The following is a 25,910-nucleotide window of genomic DNA, read 5'->3' on the forward strand; positions in this document are numbered from 1 at the left end:
TGTACTTCTTTAACATAGAGGTTCCTGGGGGAAGAGGGGGTTGCTTTATTTGAGGGATTGGCATGTTGGACTGGGCTCCAAGTTGATACTGGGCCTGAACATTTCTGAAGGTGACCATGCAACAATAGTTTGTTTAAGGAGCGGTAAAGTGTTTGCTTAACTTTCCTCGTCTCATTGAAAGCCACAGCACTTGGTAGCCCCTGTTATCAGGCAGTCGTGTCTGTGCATGCTTAACTGGTACTAGCAGTAATATTTATATTAGAAAATGTCAGCTTTGTCCTATATGCATACTCGTTGATGTGTCCTTCGTTAAAATGAGTCTGGGGTACAACGTGTGTGTACGCTTATAGTGCATTGGCTGATCACATGTCAGAATATGGCTCTATAAGAAATGTATCTTGAGTACAAAAATAAAAAATTATTTACTGAAAACAAAATCTCATAATGCTTACTTTTCTATATTTGACACAGAACATGTATATACATACCTAATGAACAAAATAATCTTAAAATCTTGTGTTTTTTCTACTGTGTGATAGGAGCAACTGATGTTGTGCAATTATAAATAGTGAGTAACTTTTTTATATATGTTATATGGCCCTGTCACATCAGTAGATAATCTGACCCGGCAATGTAGAACACATTAGCTACTAATGAGAGGGACTCACCTTTATTGCATAGAATTACTGCTTGATTGCACTGTTTTACACTTTCCGCCTTTTGCTGTGTAAATCTTCTTTAAGTATATTATATATCTTTTTCTATCGTTATCTGCTATCTGCTGAGGTTTACATTTCAAACTTTAAGTAAGAGCGATCTCCCTGTGGTCTTTTTGGAATGTGATTGTAATTTCAAAGTTGTACATACAGCATACTCCTATGCTTCCAGTTTTTCATATTGCCATTGTTCTGGCTTCCATCATTAACGATGCTTATAACTACCTTTAACATTCCCCCAACATCATGATCATCTCCATTCCCTCTATACCATTACCTTGCTATCCACCCTTATATTTATTATTGATTATTATGGCACCCCTATATTCCACAGCACTGTATAATGGGTACATGTATACTTTACATCCCCAACACCACTCGTCTTCTCACTTGCTGTTACATTAGGGTTTATTAACTAATATAGGAGCGGTTATGAGAGCTTGTAGGGAACTTGTGGTTTAAGCTCTTTAAGATCAATATGCATTAGAAATGTCCTTTGCAAATATCTTGCAGGAGGTGAGCTGGCAAAGTGATTTCAAGAAATCTGCCTAAATTAAATATGCTTTATTCATCCCCATTCATACTTCTTAGAGCTGAAGCTTAGAGGAGTTGGCCTTCACAATGTAAAGTGAAGTTTGGTGAGATGAAATGGCAACTCTCTTCCTGACTCCCTCTATAATAAATAAAACCCTAGTTATCTTTGCCTCCTCCAAACCATTATGACCTGCAATACCCCATATTATTAAGCTGTGCCCTTTATTTCATTATTTACAGGATTTGCACACTTTCAAGAATCCATGTTTTCATCCATATTTGTTAAAGTGGAACATTTTACTTTGAAAGCTGACATTTAGAAGAAAGAGATGGTAACTGGCTATACTCTTGTCAATGTTAGTTTTGCGGGATACGTAAGTGTCACCTTTAAAAGAAGATGTCTAGTATTAAATGCTCTTCACTCATTGAATCCCGAACACTAAGTATTTTCAGTAAAGTACTAGCAATTAGGGGAAAAAAATGTATAGGTTTCTTTTTTTTTTTTGTAAAAGTGGCATGGATGTCTGAGTTTGAGGAAAAGGGACCAGAATACTTCTTAACATATACCAACTCATATTAAATGAAAAAATATGTTTCAGTATTACAGATGTTTAATATTGCTTTAAAACTGTAATTCGCTGGTAGCCAAGTCTTGTCTCTTATAGCAGAAACCAGTATTCCAGGTGCGGACAGAGTTTGTGTAACAGCACTGATAGTGGTAATAAAATTGTTCTAACAGCCTTTATATATCATTACTTAGATCATTCTGAATTGTTCACCAGTATTCAAGCAGAAAAAAATTAGCTTTGCTGTACCAATGGGAAAGCACAAATTGGGATGCTTAGGTATCATCAAATCACCCTTACACTTACTTTGACTTGAGTTCCCAGGTATGCACCTGGGTGCCAAGTAACTGATATTGCTAAAACAAAAATTTGAGGCGTTAATCATACTGGCATTTGCAAACAGAAAGAAAGAGATTTTCTTAAGAAAATGAGAAGGTTTTGTATGCTGAAGTTGAAGAGGAATTATGACACATATGCAAGGCTAAGTAGTTGGTTCTACAGGTGGGATGTTCCATCAACCCCCATCTTGCTCAACGTCTCAACAGAAAATACCGTATTATACTCGATTATAAGACGACCCTGATTATAGGACGACCTCCCAAAATCTAAATATTAATTTAGGAAAAAAACAAAAAGCCTGAATATAAGATTTTTTTTATAAGTTTTACTAGTAAATATTAATTCATGTAAACAATTTATTCATATTTAATAAAAGCTAATATATATATATATTTTTATTTCCTTTTATTTGCCAACCTGCCCCCCCAGTTATGCACATCTGCCCCCAGGATTGCCACTCTGCCCCCAGAAATGCCTTATACCCCCTATTTGCCAGTCTGCCCCATGATGTGCCTTTTAACCCTCTATATGCCACTCTGCCTCCAGAAATGTCTTATACCCTCCTATACCCCACTCTGGCATATAGGGGGTTAAAAGGCATATCATGCGGCAGAGTGGCATATAGGGGGTTAAAAGGCGTTTCTGGAGGTATATATATATATATATAACTGCTAACAGCAACCACACTCCTATCAAGCCAAGGCAGCCAGTACATGCTGGAACCTGGGGATGATAGGAGTGTGAGTACAGCCTCCCTATGCCATGCTACCACCACCACCCCCGTACACATCCATGCTATCACACACTCATTCACAAACATTTAAATACTCATTCATTCCATTTATCACACATACTTGCTCAAAAACCCTCCCCCACCCCCTTACCTGAACTGCAGATCTCTCACTCTAAGACTTCTGCAGGGGCCCTGCTGTGCGAGCAACTTCTCTGGCCCCGCCCCCAGAGGAAGGAGGGGAGGCAGAGTTATGTGACACTCTTCCAGCTTCCTGTTCTCCTGCCGCTGGTAGAAGAGAAGCTGCTCGCGACCAAAGCACCGGTAAGCAGTCTGGCCCCAGCGGAGGTCTGATTAGAAGACAACCTCGATTATAAGACGAGGGGTATTTTTCAGAGCATTTGCTTAGAAAAAATCCTCGTCTTATAATCGAGCAAATACAGTATATCAGGTAGATATTGTCGCTCCTAAAAAGGAATGGTGGCACACCAGGCAATTGACCAATTGCAAAGAAATATTTGGGTAACTAGTTCTCTGACTCTTTATAAGCTATTTGGTTCATCATCTTAAAGATAATTCTGTTTGCAAAGGTGTTAATTCTTGAAGCCAACACCAAGTTGAACTGCAACCCTTAACCGTGGTGATGCATTATTTAGTATTTTCCAAGTTTGACATTTCAACCTTTTCAGAAATGTCAGTACCCCCCTGTCGGCATTCTCACAAATGCTTTTTTTGCTTTGCTTCATGCTATTTTTTTTTTCCTCTGCTTTTCTTGTTTTTAATGCCTGTGACGGTGATAAATGTAACACACTGTTCTGAGAAATCAGGAAATAGGAAACAGCAAAAATATACAGGAAACGCTCTGTTTTCAAGACTGGAAACAGCTCAGTTTCCTTTTACACATCCAATGAAGAATAAAGTGTGTTTCTTTACTGATGGCTCCCAGCTTTACTGGTGCAGATGTGATGCTTCCTTTGATGGAAATGTTCCTTTCTTACTTAACTCTCATAGTCCCCTTAATCGTCATCGATCTTTGCAGGGCTGCTTGGCTTCTCTCCTTTATTTTGCTGGCCCTTTAGCCGATTTAATAGTTTATTGTGCTGCTGTACCATTTGAATGCCAGCAGGATTTGAGTACTCTGGAAATCGGCAGTTGTGGGTGTTGGGTGCAGGTCCAGTTGGGGAGATTTGGGGCAGTGGGTATGGTAACTTTTCAAGTAATTGATAGCTGTGCTGCAAATTATCCCTGGAAGTTGTTTTCAAATGTTGGCTACTAGGAGGGGGATGGCAGCCATGTTTAAACTATAAATGAGCACTGATCCTGAGCACTGACATTTGCTTTGACACTGCTGGAAATAAATGTGGGCCTTACTGTTAGATGGACCATTTTGTATGCTCAACTCTTAGCAATATACATTAGTCTTATTCTTGTGAAGCTATCTTGATACCTCCATTTATTCTGCACCGTAGTCATCAAAATTTTCATTTACAGTGAGCTATTGATTGACACTTTTTTTTTTGTTAAGGTTAATTACTGAAATCAGTACGGGTTACTATTAATCCCACATGTAATAATTAGAATCAGGCACAATTCTCACTGGGTGGCTGGTGTGTTTTTCATGTCATGTTTAATGTCATTGGTACCTGGAATTGCACACACATTGTGATTATAAAAGTATGTGTCGGCATATCGTTTCTTAAAGACATCTGCTACAGTGCTGTCAGATAGATCGATATATATATGTATATATATATATATATATATATATATATATATTGATCAAAGAAAATGTTGGGAGCACTCACAGGACTTTTTGAAACTTCAAAAATCAATTTATTTCAGTGTACAGAAAAACAATTGCAGTTATCAAGATAACCCAACAGATTAAAAAACCCACATAAATAGGGAGGAACTCGCCACCAGGTGCACTACAGGTGAATAATCAAAGGATACAAATCCAGCAAACACTCCACCTCATCACCATAACAACCCGAGGAAACTACAGTGAGCGAGGGGGACAAAACAACAAAATCAAAACTACTTCACAGTTGAGGTTATATCTCCATCGCCATAGTAACTAAAGAAACAGACATCTATGCAAAGGAGAGAGGAATATTATAATAAAAGGAATATAACAAAAGGATAGATGAGAAGCAGTGTTGAAACTGGTTACAAATTCAATCCGGTCAGGAGAATTTTTCACATGTATAGGTGACTGATCTCCTAAGGCTCTATCCAGAGCTCCCTGTATGTTTTGTCTCTAGTAAATTGTCCCTCGTTGATAAGATCTAGAAGACATCTCTTGGAGCCGTACATCTCAATTTCCCACCGACGAGTTATTGCATTAAAAAAACCCTTAAAAATACCCTTCAAAATTGCAAACATGGCAAAGGCCTTTTCATAGGTTCAGCGTGAAAACCGTCAGCATGTAATAAGGTATTTCAATCTGTAGGCTTGCGGAATAATGTGTAACTAAGAGAGGAATCACTGCCACAAAATGTATCCAATCATGATGGTGGCACTTGCTTTAAATTATGTAGAAAATCAGGAGTATCCTTGAGTAGAAAGAGCAGTTACTGTCCCCTAAAATGGAAATCGATCCATTCAGCAACAGGTTCCAATGTGCTACCTCTTGCTGAGATTATAGGTCTCCCATGTTGACATTGGGTGTCTTTATGTAATTTAGGCAATGTGTTCAGCAGAGGACAAATAGGATGTCGCTAAAGAAGAACCTCACAGGTCTTCTCATCATGGGCTCCGGTCTCCAAAGCCTAATTACATATTTTTTTAAGTTTAGAGGAGATGACAGTAGAAGGATCATACAAAACGTGTTCAGTGGTGGAATCAGCCAATTGTTGAAGAGTTTTCCTGTCGATACCTTGTTTAGTTTTGTATTACCACTCCACCGTCCTTGTGCAAGCATCTTCAATGAAGGATTATTTGTGTGGGGGTAAAAACAGCTTTTTAACAATGCTTGGCATGTCCTTAAATTATTTCAGTGTTAAATTCTGATTACATTTATACTGATCCAGTGTACTGCTTCTATATTATTTGTTCCAGTGTGGGTTTTATTTTTGCACTGGCATTTTAAACTGTGGCTCTAATCGATAAGAGCTATATACAGTTCACTTAGTCTCTCTCTTGTGTCCCTGAAGAGTGTCTTCTGTGTTTTTTTCCCTTATCTTTGTGTCTGTTCCTCCATGTGGGTGGTAAACGGGCTATGGATTGTGATCTACCTCTTAAACAAACCCTTATGTTGGGAGATATGCCTTTGTCCACCAGAGAACGAGAATAGTGAAATCAGAATGTTTCTAGAGATTATATTAAACTTGTTTCGTAGTGGGGGTGTGGATGGGCAGTAGCTTACAGATTTGGGAGTAGCTTACAGATTTATTGAGATAAAGGTGGTTGAGTGTGGTATAAGTTCGATATAAATTCAAAAATTATGAATTATTATTTAAATAACATCACTTCCTTGACCACATCTTCCCTTTATTGAAGAAACTTTTCATGGAGCTATTTTTTATTAGCTACTTGGAAGAGTTGGCTAGACTGATATGTCCTGAAGCCCTGAGAAGTTGCAGGGCTCAACCCAGTTTGAGGTGAGGGAAGTTTAGTGATGATGGCTATAAAACAGATCGCTCAATAGGGTTCCAACATATCTTCAGCATACTGAAGATACAGTCATAGGCCCTAACTAAAAACAAGTACCCTTAACATCATTGACTAAATAACTGCAGGCTACAAGTAATATTGATATACTGTATACTTGCAGATATTAAACTGTACTGTGTTTTCCAACTTTTAATGAAATAAAACCAATCTTTTGTGTACAATACTGCTAACACCTGGCAAACAGTTTTGTTTATAGAGGTGCAATTTCTGAAATGGTGAAGTTGTTTCCTCTTCTTAAATAACTGTTCTTGTTGGAGTAGTATAGCAGATAAGACCTTTTCTTTGATGCCTTTTCCAGCATCATTGAGTATTGGATGTCCTGTTACTCTGGCAGAAGGAATCATTGTGAAACGCGTGGAGATTCCTGGTACCCTCAGCAAGGCATTAAGCAACATTACAGTACCTCTCTATGATCCTTTCTCTAGGCATAATATTTTTTTTAAAATAATGTGTGCATCCCACCAGGAATATCAGATTCCCCACCTCTACCTTATACAGGAAATAGAAGCAGAGAAGAGTTTTTATCTGCCAAACTTAAAGAACATTTATGACAGCTACAGTATGTGTATGTTAATTGCAGATCTTTTTATTCTGGCAGAAAAGAAATACCCTTTACTTTCTGATAAAATGTGGATCTGGATAGTTATTGGTGAATCCCAAGTAAATCTTAATATAGTTCATTTTGCTTATGGCAATACAATCTAACAGATGTGAACTCTTATCATTGCTCCTATATTTGGTAAAAGTATCAGCTGTTTGAATCTTTATTTCTAATTGTGATGGTGCTTCTAGCTTTCTTGCCGCTGAGCACCACAGAATATATGTAACTATATACCCAAAATGTTTTTTTTCTCATAAAAATAAGCTAGCAGGAATTTTTGTTGGAGGCAATTTCCAGTGTAGCAGTCACACCCAATCCAACTAGGACCGCAGCTTCAATCAGGGACAAAGCATTGATGGCTAGGGGAAGGTATTTAGTGACAAAGATGACTATAGGAAGCTGGTTAGTGGCAAAGATGGAACTGGGAGGCTGTTTAGTGACAAAAGTAGCACTGGGAAGCTGTGTGTGTGTATGTGTATGTGTATATAGTATATAGTGTGTCCCTGAATGGCAAAAATAAAATATGGTTACCCTAAATCAAGTGATTACCTTCAGTGACCATGTGTTGTCTTTATCTGATCTCTTAGTCTGTTATTTGACACCATACTAAAAACCTAAATGTTTCACAATGAAGACTAACTAGATGCACTTAGCAATAATGTCTGTTTTCTTGAAGCGTAGAACGATATTTTTCTTTTTTAAGTATGAATAAAAATGATAAAAGGTTCTCTTTTTTTAGTTTAAGTGATTCACTTAAATGTTACTTTGGTTCTCAGAAATGGTGGTTTACAGGTTAATTTTGTTTTTTTTTAAGAAGTTTAAACCATGTCTTCTTAAAATGGAATTTTTAATAGCACTAAAAACAGGGTCCACTGCAGGTCCACTGCAGGTAAGTAAAACACATTATATATACATTATGCTAGCAAAATAACTAGCAAATGTGTGCATATATATATATAAAAGGCATATACTTGCCTTTTGCTGCATGTGCAGATTTCTACAGAGAGAAAGGTCAACTCTCTGCTTAGTGAATACAGCCCTGAGTAATATTGAATTACCAAAGCTGTCAGCTTCTCAGGCAAGAAGGGTTGAGGTTACACTGCGTAATACAAAGGAGGCATCTTGTCACCCTGTGCTAGCCTGAACATTTATGTATAAAGATCAATTCTAGTTCAAAGTGATAAAAACTAGCAATCAGCAGGATGGCTCCATTGGGTTCTGTGGTAATTGCACCACTTTTACTGTACAAACAAATCACTCTCTGTGTCTTGCTAAATACAATGTACACAGTGTCCTAAAAAATAATCGGGCACATTAATTTATTGTGTTGAGAAAAAAAGCCTACATGTGTTTAAATGCGTAAACACTTATGGCATGAAGACATGGTTGAGATTAAGCATATTTGGTTTTAAATCATATTTACATAAAAAATTTGTATTTTTTTCCGCTCAGCTTGCTATTTAGAGTGTTATGAGAACAGCATGGAAGGTTGGCTAGGTGGTTAATTTATTCCTAATGAGTACTCACCTGTGGTAAAGGTCATCTAGCTGTTGTTTACTGCTGTAATCTCTTTTATATTAAAACATTATTTGCATGGGATTCCTGCAAAGCAAAATCTAGAGCGCTATCATAAACAGAAGTGACAGTCGTAATAAACACCTTTTCAGGCTACCGCAGCGTGTGGCCTTGTGATCTCTATTATTGTTACTACATCGACATACAGTAGTGTGAATCATTCCTTTGGTTTTATTGTTTTATTCATAATATAATAATAATAATTTATTTTATGTTTATTTTGTCATTTCACTTGGTATTTCAGATCTAGCAGTGCTGAAGAACAATGTTGCCACTGACCTATAATTTAATTAAAATAGCAAGAGACTAAATTATGGAAAATTGGATTAGTAAAGCGAGGTCTACAGCTCCACAGATGTGTGTAGGCATGTATTTTATTATATTTAATGCTTTAGTGCACCTATTAGCACTTAAAGTAAAAATTTAGATTGTTGTATATAAGAAACATTGACATTTTCCGCTACTTGATTGCAATGAAGCTTGCCAAAAAATGAGTTATCTGGCAGTTTCTCAAAGTTTAGCAACTTGGAAAAGCTCACATCTTGTTTGCGTGGAACTGGTGCGATTCTAAAGTGTCAACAACTTCCATGATGTGCTAAACTAGCATAAAACTAGCTGGCTGCTCAAGTGTACTTATCAGGTGAAATTTAGTAAAAAATATTTAATTTCAATTGGCATCAGGACCAGTCCAAGACCAAATGACACCCCAGGCAAGAATATTCTTTTGTGCCTCACTCTCGTTTTGTTCAATTTTAGACAGTGTTCTATTTTAACATCATTATTGTGTCCGCTTTGCCTTGTTTTTTCTAAATGTTATTTTGTCCTATAGAACTGTAGAACATTTTGATGTTATCAAACCCACCAAAAGGTGGGACATCAGGGGAGGAAACAGGTGCTCATTGGATTTTGATCCCAATAGGACAACCTAACCAAACTGAAGCAGCCCAGCAGCTGCCACCACTTTGGACATGCCTCCTAGAGAAAATATGCCTGGCTGCCTTGGATACCTGATGCTAAGACCACATTGGCCAGTAGTCACTTGCCCGTTCAACAAGCTCCTTCTTCATACTCTAGGTCAGTGACGTGTCCTGGCCTAGCAGGTCCAGTACAAAATGAGGCAGCTAGTCCTCTTAGCTGACCAAGCCCTCCATTGTCCCACTGTGCAATGGGCCGGTTACAAAGTAGATCTTTGGTCTCCCACACCAGCCTTTTTACACAGCCTTCATAGACTCTCTGTGTTTGAGTGATGTGCTGACATATGATGTCATATCCCAAGGCTCTGCTTCTCTCAGACCTGAGCGCCTGGGTCCTGAGTATAATAGGTTTGCATCACTGGAATCAGGTTGCCGGGGCAAGGCATAAGCATTCAAGAGTAGATGGAATCAAATTACTAAACAGTGTATACTTTTCTGTAGTTTTGCTAAGTAGAAACCGAAGGAGCTGATTCTATTCTGGAACAAAATTCTTTCTGTGTTGACAATAGTAATTTGAACAAAATGTGTTCTTTCATATGCAAATACACCCTGATTTTGGATTCGTTTTGAGTGTAACAACTCATTATTAAAATACTATCTAAACCTCTGAAGCCAACTGCGTAGTCTGTTTGTTTCAAGCCAGCCACCTGAATATCTACAAAGCGGTTTTCCATTCAAAATCATTGGGAAATTGACAGGTATGTGGATGTGGCGTGATCAGTCGTAGCAGCCTCTTCATGACTTAATTATCAGCTATCTGCACTTCAAACAAACCTGGTATATTGGTATTAACATACACCCACTTTCCAATATTCTTCAAATGGTTATGGCTGTAAAATGGACTACACAGCTAGGGAGGGGGCACTTACATTATTGATATGTACTTATTTATTTATGTGACGGTAACATCTTCCAGAGGGCCGTTTTATTCAAAGAATAAGGGTTATGCATAAAGAGCATCTCTGGTACAGGAAGTTAAAATAGTGCAATCACCATGCCAACTAATAGAATCTTGTTGGTGGTTGCTCCACCATGTAACACAAGGGTTGCTAAAAAAGAATGGTGTTTGTTTAGGGCCAAACCAGAGAAGACAAGGAAGTCCAGTAGACGTGATTGCAGCATCATCTGGATATGAAGGTTTACACGTTATGTTTTTATGCTCTTGGAGCATGTGGTTGCCGGGTATATCCAGACACACAACACAGTACATGATCTGCCAATGGTGGGGCAGATCTGGTCAGTATGAGATCTCATCGGGCAGAGACCCACTGCGCATTTGCTGGGTGTGCCAGATTGCCTACGTATAAGGTGTGTGCAGTTTCTTATCTTTGCATAATTATTCTATAACAGGGATAATTTTAAAATAAAAGGGGAATTTTGATTACTTCTCTCAGTTGGCACACTGTCCCATGTATCATATTTTTTATTCAAAGTTTTAATTCCAGCATTGTATTTTGCTTGAGAAATACGATTATTTAAATAGATATAGCAACTACTTTTTGTGTTAGTTAGTAACATTTCCACCCCCCCCAAGACATATGCATGATCTTTAAAAAAAATGATTTAGTGATTAATCACCACTAATACTGTCCTGATTTGAAACTCTTACTTGGGAACTATTTCTCTTGGTTATGGATTGCTGTAATTTTTGCCATTTTGTCAACATTGTTCCTGTAATGCATTTTCGCTGCAGAGTTTTTTATGGTATTCTGTTAGAAATCCACTAAGTGGTGGCTTGTCTTTGCCTCCGTACAAAAGGACCAGACAGCAATTTTTATGACAAATATATATATTTTTCATATGGATCCAAATGACTTTGGCAATTGCCCACTGATGTGAGTAAAATTTGCCCAAGATTATAAAAGAGAAGGCAGCATGTGACATTAATCATGTGAGCCTATATTGCCTTGCCTTTTCTGGTCAGCATACCTTCCAAGTGTCTGTTTAGGAGGCACAATATCTATTTAGGACCTAAGTGCCTCTTTTCTCGGTACTCTCATGTACATACCTGGGAACTTCTGGGCTCCAGCTACCTGGAGCCTTCCCTTGCGGGACGCGGCCAGGACTGCACACTGACGTCAGCGGGTGGTCCTGCTGACGTTAATGGGAGTTCCCGCTGATGTCGGAAACACCACCTTTTAAAGGAAAATGGGCGGGGAGTGTCAAGGCCCCGCTCCCGCGACCCGGAGGATTCGGGTCTTTACCCGGAGAACCGGAGCTCACCCGGCAATCTACGGATCAAACCCGGAGAGTTCCCAGGAATGCTCATGTGTCACAGTATTCTACAGCTCTAAAAATCCTAATAATCTAGAGAAAAAGCAGAAAATGGACGTATAACTGAAGCTATTTCAAGTGGAACAGTCATCCATAAACTTCTGGATGACAAGTTCCACAGGAGAGAGGTATTACATGCGCAGAGAGTTGAACAGGGGATTGTAGGCTTTGTGCCATTAAGGTGACTCCTTGTCATTTTTCAACATTTTAAATAAAACACATTCTAAATCTTCTAAACATGTTTGTTGCTTACTTAAATAGGTCACTTAGTCACATATAACTTAGTAAGGCGCCCCCAGCCATGCCATACCCTTAAAGGAAAAGTGTACCTGTTTGGCAGCTTAAATTTTGCAAAGTATAGTTTAAATGTGTTCTCTGTAGCACAGCACTACAACTCATTTACCACTCACTAATACAGTCGAGTTCATATGCCCATAGCGTCGGCCTCATTATGGACGCTAAAGAGTATGCGGCTCATTTCCACAGCTTATATGCCTCCTGCATTGCACCGCAGCTCATGCGTTCAGTGGTGCACTTCGGTATGTGTCTGCTCAGCAGTGCGCCGAAGCTCATATCTGCTCAGCAGAGCCTGGCAGTTAATCTCTGCTCACTGCTGTACTACATTGAATTTTCTTAGTACATTTACTGCTCTCAGAAGGCCTGTATCCTTGTACTGCACTGTGAACTCTAATCCAATCAAGCAGTTCCTGCCCTGTTCAGAGACAAGCACTCTGAGACTAATTAGAATCTTGTCAGGCCATTCGCGTATGTCCAGAAGGATAGGTTAAGAGAGAGAGAAAAAATAGTTCAAAATTTTCTTTTTTTCCTCCTAAATAAAATAGCTCAGCATATTGGGGAGTTTCAAAGTTCTTTTATGGGGAAGCTGTTCAACAGAGTAGCCTGCCAACGGCATGCATGGATCGTAGCAGGGTTCAATTATGGACCAATCTGGTTAATGGGGAGAATGCTTTGTGAGTGCCCCCCGATTCCTCCAACCCTACCCTTTAATGCTGAGAGGCTTTTACTGCACACAGCATAAGCACAGCAGTCATAATGTAGCCTATTGTATGTCTACCTGGCCATCTTCAAATCAGGCCAGCCCGGGGGAGCCTTCCTGCCCTCTCATCGTTTGGACCTCCTTACGGGGAATTCCTTTTTGGTAACAAAATTTACATGTGCCTAAAGAAGCAGAAGCAATTTTCTTGTTTACTGTACGTGCAGAAAAATGGTCACATACATCTTGGAAAACGTTGTGACCATCTGGTCCTTATCTTTTCCAACCTGTTTTGGAGATATATGAAGGTCTGATGTTGCCTGACATTAAAGTCAATAAGAGGTGGTGGATGATTCATGAATCCTAATGAGCTGACGGTAAATAATCAGAATAGTTCACACACAATGAACATAATGTCAGTCCCTTGTTACTGTTACAGAATGCCACCTGTCATGTTCCGTACCAAGTAGGATGACTGCATTTTCTAACTGCCATTCTGGGACACTTTCTCGAGTGCATTGCATCAAAGTTATACTTTAGACTGGCGGAAACCTGTCGGCCAGTGCCGATACATTTTAACTGCAATAAACTGCAAAAAATGAACACATGTCTTAGTGTATAAATAACTGATATATTATTGTAAATATATTCTTGAAAATCAATATAATACGAACAAGACTAAATTATAAATATAATCTCTCTGAAATATTAATATATTACTGTAACAGTTGTCATTACTATTTTATTCCATGGGCAGTCTGTGCAATATTTATGTATTGTTTAGTTGGTTAGTGGGATACTGGGACACTTACTGGAATAACACTTTGGCTCCATCACACAGGGGCTGACTCAGTGGGGGTGGTTCAGTGCGGCTCTGCAGCAGCCAGCAACAGACATGTAAAGCCAACCAGAGGCTCAGCTGCGAACCAGCCAACAAGAGGCGGAGCTGCTACCTGCCAACCAGCCAATGAGAGACTGAGCTGTCATCCAGAGGGCTTGTTTGCTAAGTGCCAACCAGCCAACCATAGGCAGTACTACTAGACTAGTTGTTGTGAATGACACTTCCTGCACTGTCTCACTCACTCTCCATTATACCTGCTGATGAAACATCCGATGATGTCCAATCCCTGCCGAAACAAAAGCTTATTGATCTGTGTGCAGGGCCGGCCCGACAATGGAGCTGAGTGGGGCAACTGCTCCAGGCGGCACTTTTTTTTTTTTAAAGCGGATCTCTCTCCTCTGCGAGTCCTCTTGCTCGGTCTTGGTGCCGGCTTGTAATGCTGAGTGCCGAAAGAAGATGACGTCATTTCCGGCGCTCAGCATTACAAGCCGGCACTGAGACCGAGCAGGGAGACTCGCCGCAGGACTGCTGAAAGGTAAGTACAAGGGGGGGCAGGATAGATAATAGGGAGGGAGAGGAAGCGTAGATAATGGGGGGGCAGCATTTTAAACTTTGCCCCAGGCGGCATTTTGTCTTGGGCCGGCCCTGTCTGTGTGCACTGCAGTCTGCTCATTCCGGGACACTACCGTGTTCCAGAATGAAGGCACTCTGGACCCAGGACAGTGGCTCAAAATGCATGGCTGTCCCGAGTGATCCCGGTCACGTATCACCCTAGTATCAAGTATTCGAATCCTCTATCAGGTAGTATATGATAAACTATGGGGTAGTATATACAAAACAACCACAGTGAAAATCAATAGATAAAATTTGATGAAGACAAACAACTTAATTATGTGCTATGAAGGAAGGAAGCCCAACAAGTTCATTGTATAAAATGTAAAGAGAAATATATCCATATCTTTTTTTCCTTCTTCAATCTATACTTATGCATTATCCAGCCCTTTTTGCATGTGTTAATCCATCATCATACATTGATGAGATGAAATGGTTGATTCTGCTGGAGCTTACTGACAACTCACTCTGTAGTGAATAAGCCCAGAGAAGACAAATGTTATGTGAGTGTACCTCCAATACTCAAATTATCAGTATGATGTTCATTTTGGATAGCTGGGCTAGCTGAAGATTAAAACAGATCTCAAGCGGACATAATGGAGTTCTTTTGAGACCAGTGTTTTGTTACAACTAGATATGGTTATAGCAAAAGTGTATTGTGGAAAATGGTCCTTATTTAAATCAACTTAAACCCTATAGGGCTCAACTAATGTCTCATTTGATATAACAAATAAATACTACCACAATTAAACTTATTATTGAACTCGCTGTATAAAAGTACATTTCCTCTTCATGCTGACCTTAATATTAGGCGCTGCAGGGGGTAAGCCTTAGTAATAAACAATAACAAAATGGCTTTTGAGGAAATTAAATGTAAAAAGATGGAAGACTCATAATGAAGCACAGCATACACGTGAGACAATAAATCACGTCTGTATAGTATATACATAAATTGTAAAAATACACTAATCTGCGGCAAGACAATACGGATTAGGGTAACCACGTTTTCCAGAACACACGTAATTGCCACATATTGTAAAGTTGAGTCTTGCATATGTTAAGTTCGAAAGTAAGGGAACATTTTATCTCAAGGGGGCCGAGATCTGTGGCCAAGCAAGGCAACGCTGGTAATTTTATTCTTTTTTTTTTGTTTTTAACATGGCTAATTGTCACGTCATTGCTGATGCCTACTAAATTGGCTGTGGACGGGGATATAGTGTGTCCCTGTTTAAAAACTAGCATTAGCTAAGCAATTTCCTGTATTGAAGTTCTCTCCCTTCTCACCCTGAGGCTAAACCAATAAACATCAAAGAACAACTCAGGGATGTAATACAGATAGATTGGTTCTAATAATCTGTGAAAGAACTACATAGGTTTATTAAGTGTATAGAACTATAACATGGATTTTCGGGAGGGTGTTGCAAAATTGAAAAAAAAAACAAAAACAAAAAAAAGCTGAATATTAATATACTTAATGTTATTTTGTCCATGTATATTATATGTGGGAATTTATAGTAGATTTTGAAGGTGAAAGTTTAATTGCAAAAACGGATGATACTTTTTCTGGATAGAAATTATGTAGATGAACATCAACATTACCTGTTCTTCCAGAGAATAATGCATTAGACAAAAGAAAAGATATCTATAAAATGTTATCTATTACCGCTTCCCACTCCCGCATCCATGATTTCACCCTGCTACAACCAGCATCTTCAAAACATGAAGATGTTTTGCCTAATTACCTCCTTTATAAAGAAAAATGCAGAAATGGAACGCATCCTTGTTTTAGATTTGTTTTAGATTTTTTTTCCCTCTGCAAGTCTCTTCTGACCTTCATCTTTAATTATTAATCAAGTTTAGTATAGGAAAGGAACATATAGGTAGTACCTTGATTAATATAATATAGAAGGCTAGTAAAGGTCTGATTAAGAAAGCTTAATTAGGAAATAGTTAGCTGTTTAAGGTCATATTGATAGCTTCTGTTAAATTATTAGACCATTACATATAGCCGTAAATTAAAATAACCTTTTATAAGCAATGACCAAAAACAAACATTAACGATATGTCATTTTTATAATGCCTTTATGCCAGAACGTTAAAATAATAAGTTGTGATATATTAATATTAAAAATACCCTTCTTAGCACCTTTGTCTCAGAATACAGACTTGTAGCCTTTGGATATACAACACCTCCTCCTCAAAACCTATTAATGGCAAATGCATAATTTCCAAATTCTACATTTTACATCTCTATACACTAAAAAAGTGTGCAAAATAAAGATAAAAATAAAAAAACACCCAACGTGTCCACACAACGGGAAATTTATTTTAACTTGCTGTTCTCAGTATCTACTATATTTCTGATTTCTCTCCATTGATATGTATTTACCCTATAGTTAATTGCTGATTTAATTAAAGATATAAAGCTATAAAATCCCATTTATACTCACTGAAGATCAAAAAAGCTATAGGTAGTTTTTAATCAATACATTTAGTTTGTTTCGTTCAGGGTAAAAACTGCAACAGTGACTGTTTCTTTTCTAAAAATGTATGGGTTTTAAAAGCCATGTCTGAGAACTCGATTTGACCCAGAGTCTCAGGATGAAGCACTACTTCCCTGGGTCTCTGGGTCACTTTCCTCTTTCTCTAGGCAGCAGGATTGGCTTTTTACCATATGCATTCCCTACACACTTTCCCTTCCACTTCTGGGGCTAGCTTTGTCCTTATGCAAGGCTAGCCCCACTTCATGCAAAACTAGACCTACATACACAACCAGCTGGCCATGATCCCTCACAAAGCCACACTCCCTCAGAAAAAGATCTCTCCAGGTAACCTACCCTGAGAAGTTCCCACATATGTGAATACAGTTCCCAGTCCAGACTACGTAAGTGCCAGTGCCAAGGCGGCTTTGAGGTCGGTGATAATATATTTTAGTCTTTTAACTATGCAACATAATTTGGGCAACATGACTTTGTGCCTTGTTGGTCCATTCAAAAGTAGTTTCATGTCTTCAGCAAGCAGGACGATGGTGAATCTTAGAGCTATATAAACTAGGGATGAGCATTTGCTTCAAAAATATTTTTATTTCTTGATATGGCTACCTCTGTCACAGAGTCATAAGAACAGAAATAAACATAACTACTTTTTTAGAAAATCAATAATAGAAGAACTTGTAATGTCCTGTTTTATATTTCCACTCCCCAGCTGTGTCCTGTGGGATAAGTGGTCAGGAATCCAGACTAAAGCTTCCTTCCATGAACAGCAATTCTGGAAATATGCCAACAAATAGCAGGTTTCAAGAGATAGTAACGGAAGCGTGGAAAGTGAGTAAACATAGAATGCTCACATATATCAGACTGCTATTTTTTTCAGGTACCAAACAGCCATAGTTTTCTAGAACACTCAGAAGCCAGATTTGTTTCTTCATAGAGTTCATAAATTTGATGCAACTGTTGAAGACGGTAACATTTTAATTGTATTGATTATTTAACACAGAATTTTGTTATATTTTTAGGTGAATTACAATTTGGTAAGTTGAATATTCAACCAGGCCGCCCCGCCGCACACTACTACTGAATACTTTAATATGCATTTATTGTTGATGAAGTACCGTATTTGCTCGATTATAAGACGACCCTGATTATAAGACGACCCCCCAAAATCAAAATATTAATTTAGGAAAAAAACAAAAAGCCTGAATATAAGACTACCCTATAGGAAAAAGTTTTACTAGTAAATATTAATTCATGTAAACTAATTTTCATATTTAATAAAAGCTATGACTGAGAAAAATATATTTTTTATTTCCTTTTATTTGCCAACCTGCCCCCCCCCAGTTATGCACATCTGCCCCCAGGCTTGCCACTCTGCCCCCAGTAATGCCTTATACCCCCCTATTTGCCACTCTGCCCCATGATGTGCCTTTTAACCCCCTATATGCCCCTCTGCCCCATGATATGCCTTATACCCCTATGTGCCACTCTGGCATATAGGGGGTTAAAGGGCATATCATGGGGCTGAGTGGCATATAGGGGGTTAAAATGCATTTTCTGGAGAATATATATATATATATACTGCTAACAGCAATCACACTCCTATCAAGCCAAGGCAGCCAGTACATGCTGGAACCTGGGGATGTTAGAAGTGTGATTACAGCCTCCCTATGCCATGCTACCACCCCCACCCCCCTTACACATCCATGCTATCACACACACACACACACACACACACTCATTCACAAACATTTAAATACTCATTCATTCCATTAATCACACATACACACACACGCTCAAACCCCCCACCCCCTTACCTGAACTGCAGATCTCCCACTAGCAGACTTCTGCAGGGGCCCGGCTGTGCGAGCAACTTCTCTGGCCCTGCCCCCAGAGGAAGGAGGGGGGAGGTAGAGTTATGTGAGGACTGTGCTAGCTTCCTGTTTCCTGCTGCTAATAGCAGACACACCGCTCGCGATCAAAGCCCGATAAGCAGCACGGCCCCAGCAGAATGAGGTCTGATTAGAAGACGACCTCGATTATAAGACGAGGGGTATTTTTCAGAGCATTTGCTCTGGAAAAAAACTCGTCTTATAATCGAGCAAATACGGTAGTATGGGGAAGTAGACTGTTACTTTAAGAGCCCTGCAGTTGCAAAAATTGTGTCACTCTACCCACTTTATGGAGGTGCTAGAGATAAGTAGCTGTGGTGTCTAAATCCCATCTGATTGTGTTTGATAAATTATTAATGGAGAACCCAGGCGTTATGTTTGTGCTTAAATGAGTCATGCTGGTAAGTGCAATTTGGGAGAAGAATGGGAGTAGATTTAGTGGAAAAGGAGTGTTTTTTAGAAGAAGGAAAGCCTGTGCAGCAACGTTTTGTTTATTTTATTCTTTTATAGCGGCAGTTTGCAACTGATCGTTAATGCCCACATCCTCTTCAAACTCATCTCATGCATTAAAATGAACATGATGTCTGGAGTGCTCCTTTAAGAGAATTTAAACTCCTGCAGCTTCTTTAGAACATTGTCAGTGTGTGTGGGAGTAAAATGTGTTGTGTACTGTTCCCCTAAAACTTGGGATTGGTTTGTATAGAAAAATGGAAACATGGCAATGGTTTGTTAAGATTTTTCAAGAGTCGTGAGGCTCGGGCCAAAGGCTGAATTCAATTTGCTAAGCATGATGAAGAAAGGTTCTAGCTCCAACTTAGCTTTATGAAATGGCAGATGGTGCAGGGTGTACCTAGTACTAACGTGACATTCTGTGAGCCTAGATAGAAACATATAATTTGACAGCAGATAAGACTAGTCATATCTAAGGGTAAGCTACCCATAGCACGCTCTCTTCTGGGAGAGTGGTTTTGTGAAGGAACTAGGTGGGTGAGCAAGGACAAACATGGCTCCCCTACCCTGAGAAAAAAACAAAAGTAGCTTCCTCAATAGACTTCCCAGCTATGGCTGTAAGGGGGGTGGGGGGCTAATTGAATTTGCTATGAACACTAAGGTTCTTCTGAAATGATTACAAAGCTACCAGAAATATATCATGGAATGTTATTATCCATTTATTTCCTTCAAGGTGATTCATGATATGTTTGTGTCTTGGCCCATCGTAATGCAAAATTAAGTTGGTGAACAGGAAATGTTTAAGTATATATTTTAAGAGTTTTATGTAAGTCTTGGGCCCTAGGGAGTATAAACGCCAACAAAAAGTATAGTTTGCAGGCCCATGGGTCAATGACATCTATGCGTTTTATGTTCCAATGTGGTCCAGTCTTATGGTCTAGGTGTCAAATATGTTTAGGTATTTTATCAATTGGGAAGGGATATATAGATCCTGGAATTATTTACTTGCCATTTAATCATTCAAACGTCAAAGATATCTGCAGGACACAATAGAAGCCATTATTTTACTATTTGATTTCAATATTTGGTTCCTGTAGAACATTTCATGTGATAAGCACACTTGACTATTGTTCCCACCGAACAATGAAGTATTAATGATACATATTTTAAAGCAAGATAAATTCACTTTATGGTTATTGCTTTTGAAGAGGAGTTGGTCCTAGTGTGTTTAACCCCTTAATGACAAAGCCCGTACATGTACGGGCTCAAAATGCATTGTTTTCAATGGGTTTAGGTCCCGTCCATTGTCCTTAAGGGGTTAATGTTAGAGGCAGTATTTATTTAGTTTCAAGTTAACCAAAAGGTTACAAAATAATGGAAATTGAGACAATTGATGAGCTTCACGTTTCCAAGCAAGTTGAATGGCATCGCATTTACCATTAGAAATGACTTGTTTACTATGATCATTGGTTACATTTTTATGAATAATGCCCTGACATGTGCAGATGAGGTATTGTGTACCTAGATTTGCTTAGATTGTAAAAGATGCCAAGATGGCTTGGCTTATCTCCACTTTGTGATGCTACGCAATATGGCTCCTAATTGTGACCTAAACACTTATCTCTTGAGCCATAATGCATTAACCAAAATGTTAGGATGACCGATAGTAAATATTGTTAAATCCAGGGCAAAGTTAGATGACCCATAGTTCAACAACGGCAGGAGCTGAGCGCATTGACCCAGGATTTACTGGCCTCTGTGCGTGTCTGAAGGTAGCTTGTCGTAGCATGATAGCAATGTTTACACACTCCAACTCGGTCCTATATTAAGAGTATCAGAACAAAACCCAGGCTTTGCTGAAAGACCCTGCTGTGTAAGATCACAATAAACCAATTATTCATGGTCATTTACAGGTATTCTGTCTATTCTACTATTTTTGTATCTTACGTTTAAATTGTGTGGAGATTCTAGTCTTAATAACCATCTAACGCAAATTGTGTTGTTTTAAAGCTTCTGAGGGTTATTAAAAAAATAAACTCCATATACATTAGCATTACAGCCTGTTTAAAATGTGAAGTTTTTATGCATCGTCTGTTTTTTTTTTGTACGATTTTACACTTTTTTTTATCACCATCTGTTTTTTTCAATGTATACAGCAGACACAATACTCTGGGAAAATCAGCTTTGTTTAGAAAACGCTTTAAAGTAGTATGCCAGAGGGGTCTGCAGAGAGAACACTGAATAGGAGACGCTGAGTGATCGGGTTTTAAAAAAGTGAATTAGGTCAAGCCGACGTAGCTCTCCTCTATTGAATCTGCTAGTGTATTGGTCTGTGTAAGTCGCTGCGGATTAGTTTACAATTATATAGCAATGTTTAGCCTCTGGCAGGGAAGTCTTGCAGGAGCTGCTAGTGCAAATGAACTCGCAGCAATAACATGTGACTTCCTATGTCTGCAAAGGTAACTCCAAGGGACTTCCTCTGCTAAATTGCTTCGTCTCCAGAGATGCAATTCAGAGCTCACTATACCGTTTCAGCCTGTAGCGGATTTGCTCTGCATTTGTTTTGTTTTTCTCTCTTTTTTTTTTTTTACTATTATTCTTTTTTGTGCCATTTACAGCATGCAAGGATCTCCTGACTGCCACCCGTGAACGAACTCTGAACACATTTGTGCAGGTCTCAGTAGCACATCCAGCAGAGCAAAGTTTGATCAGATATGCTAACACCGAAGTAGTCGAGGTGAGTTTCTTTTTTTTTCTTTTTGTTTCTCTTTCCCTTTTATTTTTCCCTGTTCTATCGTTACAGAAGCTGCTGGGCAAGTCAGAACAAAAAAGTGAGCAGGGTTAACAAAGTCAAAGCATGTTTAAGGCGTTTTACAAGTAGTCATAAAATAACTTGTTCCTTCTTGACATACGTATTTCAGTATTGCATAGATGCAGCTGCCTTTTCACTCCCGCATTTTGCAAGGGCACCAGGATTTAACCATTCTGAAGGGAAAGCATTGAATTTCTCGACTTTCAGCTCATTGGACTTTTAATAGCCAACCTGGCGCAAAAATGTGCTTACGATTACGAAAAAAGGTATGTACATAAAGCTAGAAGTGGCAGGAATAGCATACTTTGGCTTACCAGCCAGAGAGAGGAAAAACAAGGAAGTCTGGGACAATAATGGCAAACAGGAAGGCATTGTTTATGCTGATCAAGGCACCTCGTGTTAAAAAAAAAGTAAATGGAGTAAGAGACAGGAACCCAGCCGTGGAGCTTTAAAATCACTTTTCCAAGGCACGTTAGGATTTCCTAAGGCAGCCAAATGGGGATGTATATGCCGACATGGATGTTAATTTTCTAGTCGACTGCTGATCTGGCTGGTGGCAATTCGCTATTCAGCAAGTGAGGGGCTTCGACTGCCTGCTTCCGATCTGCACTACTTTCTGGAGTGCAAAGAAAGAGCGATACACAGATTCTTTTTCTACTTGAAGGATGACCCAGATTCTCCATCTAACGTCTTCATTGCCGACTGCATTTCTGCACAGCAATGGTTTTATAACCCACTGAGCATACCAAGGTGGTAGTTGGAATGACAACTGTCCTCTCTTTTTTTATTTATTTATCCTGTTCATTCTTTTTTTGGTTCAATACAATGTGAAAGACTGTGATGGAGCTTTTCTTTTTCTTCTCCGTATACATTGACAGTGTGCCCATCAAAGAGTTGTGTGTCCCACCCTTCTAGTATACGGGCTTCACTTAAGGTTCTAACGTTTTTCGCTCCTTATTTGAAGCATCCGTGCTTACTGAACTCTGAGATGTCATCTTCAAAAAGCCATAGTCGGTGAGATCTCTCAGGCTGGAGACTATAAATGCCGCTTTAATGGAAAAACCCCTTGTTAAAATAAAAAATAAAAAAGCTTTGGGAAGTCTATGATGCTAAATATGATGTCTCTCATGCAAAAAATTACTGAGACGAGCTGAGAACCAGCAGAACCTGACAGGTCTGCTAAACCAAGCTCATACCCATTGCTTCCCTTCCCCTCAGTGGCATTAGCCGTAATGTAGTATGATAAATCTGGGTTTCCCATTGTACGAAATGCCTTGACTCTTGTGTTCTGTAGAAGTAAGGGTTTGTAACACTATAGCTAAAAATCATTGCTGTAATAAATAATAATGACATTTGTGTTTTAACAGCCTTATGGTACTGCAGTATTTTTTAACTCCACGTTTAACCTCCTTGACTTGGTTTTAAGATTTGTAGCTTTACTGTGCAGGAGTCCTGCTGGAGGAGTTTATTAAATCAGTCTTGTAAAGTAATTTAAATGAATATATACTTTGTTTTGTGAAAAAGCCTTATTATCAGCTGGGGCAAGCTGGACAAGCTTTGGTGGGCTATTATTATGGTAGGAACCTCCCCTTGATACACAGTGCATCCTATCCAGTTATGTGGCATACTCTTTGCCAAAAGAAACTGTCCATAACTTGGGTAGAAGGAGCAGAAAAGAATCCAGTAATTGTTTCATGGAAGGTTACCTGATGCTAGTGTGGCTATATGGGGAACTGCAAGTGAAATGCACAGGGGACCCCTGTCCCAGCTCTCCTGGTTGGAAGTATTTGTAACATTTTTTGTAATATGAAAAAAGCTACAAGTCTCTGAGTAAAAGAAAAATCAAATCCTTAAATCTGACACATACTAAACAATCCGTTTTAGATGTGAAAAGAATAAAGCGATAAATAAGTCAGGCACCAGTATATTCATAAACCCCTTGAAGCAGATTTAGCATTTGTTCAATAATTAACATTTCCCCTATGTTTACAACGACGACTTGACGTATGGCAAGTGAGCCCATCTGTATTTATCACATGCTTTTTCCACTAACTGTTTCACCCCTGTAACATCTTAAAAATGTTTTGGGGGTTCTCCATTTTAATATGTCTATAGAATGGTTTGATTCGATGTACAGTAAGTCGTTGGGCCGCTGTTACGATTGCCTCCCAAACATAACTGAAAGAACACATGTAGAAAAGTATCAAACACAGATCAAACAAAGGTGTGTTAACCTGTGTCCATATCTTCCTACTCCACGCAAGCAGTGCCAGCAGCCAAGGGGGTTAAAATGCTTTGTCACAATATTTACGTGGAAATATAAAATGTCTTTTAATAAAGTGAAACTAGTAGTACAGGAAGCATTTTTAACCTCTTACGGGAAACAAACCTGGGTTTGTTTTGAACATTCTGTGTGAATTGTGTTACTGCCTGTTTTTTTTTCTTTGTAAATGGACTATACGGTTTCCCATATTAAAAAGTAAATAAACACATTACTAAGCTTAAGGAGAAGCTTCTCCGAGGTACCATTTCTGCATCACATTGCGTCACTGCGTTAATGAGCCAATCAGTGGCAGGGAAGCATTGGGAGAGCTTCCTGCGCAGGCACATGTGGTCTCATTAGAGTTCTGCCCTGCAGTATGTAGCATGAATAGCTGCTTCCCTTTTGGGAGTTTATACATCCCACATCTATAGGGAAATGTCTATAGGGAAAAAAGTTCTTGTATAACAACAGCTTTAATATTAGTTTGTAAAACCTTTTTGAGCCACTCTCCCGTTTCTGAAGTAAAAGTGTTACTGTTCATGTCTGCTTTCAAAGATTCTACTACATTATACAGTATTTATTTAAACTCATATTATCCGGCAGAATAAGTTCTCAGAAAATGTTACCATGCAGAAACTTTTTTTATTATCATTCATTGAGATCAATCACGTGGAAGTCTCCGTGGAATGATACAGAGATATGATCATATCTGGGCTCTCCTACGTCAAACCTGTAGAGTTCCCTAGTATGCATATGATGTCACTACAGCACCCTAGTCCTTGAATGTGATGTCATAAGCTAAGGATCTGACCTACCACCTGACACAAATACCAGAAAAAATTGGTACATGCCTGCATGCCTTACTAAAGTTGCTATTCAAAAAAAAATGTTGATAAAGTAATAATTGAATTATTTTGTACTGACTTTATTTCCCGATTAATCATTGCTGTTTGTAATCTCTGTAAAGTGTTGCTACGTAGTAGCCTATTTAACTATTAAGATATTTCAAGCTTACAACTTTAAACAATAACCCAACATTAAGCCTTAAAAAAAAGTGATGCTGTCCTACATTTTCGAAGTGTACCTCTGGTGGTCAGGTGAATGAAATATCCTAACGAATATGAGAAAAATGATTAACTATATTTGAAACCAGATGTTCTGGTCGGATATTTAGGTCAACTGGGTGTTATAAAACAGAGTGAGTGGATAAAAAGGCAACTGTCAAGAACAAAGTCTAAATCTCTACACGAACCTGACAGCAACAGGGTTTGCAGAAACAGATATCATTGTCAGCCGACTATTTGACTTCATGGATTTAATTCCCAAATGCTCCTGTCATTACCGATGCCTTCATTGATGTGGATTAATCAGTATAGTCTGTGGCTGTTTGTACAAATGATAGTACACGTCCCCCGAAAGCAGATACAAAGCATTGTGACAGCTGGCCTTGAGGAAACGCTTAAAAATAAGTTCACATAGGAAATAAACAGTTTATTACAGCGCACTAATAAAAGCAAACAGCCGATGACACACAAATCCAGTATTATCGGTGATGCTCGGAAAGGCGGCA

General features: G+C 38.8%; 1 protein-coding gene across 2 annotated transcripts in view; it reads left to right on the top strand.

The window, feature by feature from the left end:
* Positions 1-25,910, top strand: part of INPP4B (inositol polyphosphate-4-phosphatase type II B) — a 202,570-nt gene that overhangs the window by 20,572 nt on the left and 156,088 nt on the right. For both annotated transcript variants that reach the window (XM_053460982.1, XM_053460972.1), the window contains exon 3: positions 21,884-22,002. In XM_053460982.1, coding sequence (XP_053316957.1) covers positions 21,884-22,002 — 119 coding nt within the window. The remainder of the gene's footprint in view (positions 1-21,883; positions 22,003-25,910) is intronic.

Source organism: Spea bombifrons, chromosome 1, assembly GCF_027358695.1.
Source record: "Spea bombifrons isolate aSpeBom1 chromosome 1, aSpeBom1.2.pri, whole genome shotgun sequence".
Taxonomy (NCBI): Eukaryota; Metazoa; Chordata; class Amphibia; order Anura; family Pelobatidae; genus Spea; species Spea bombifrons.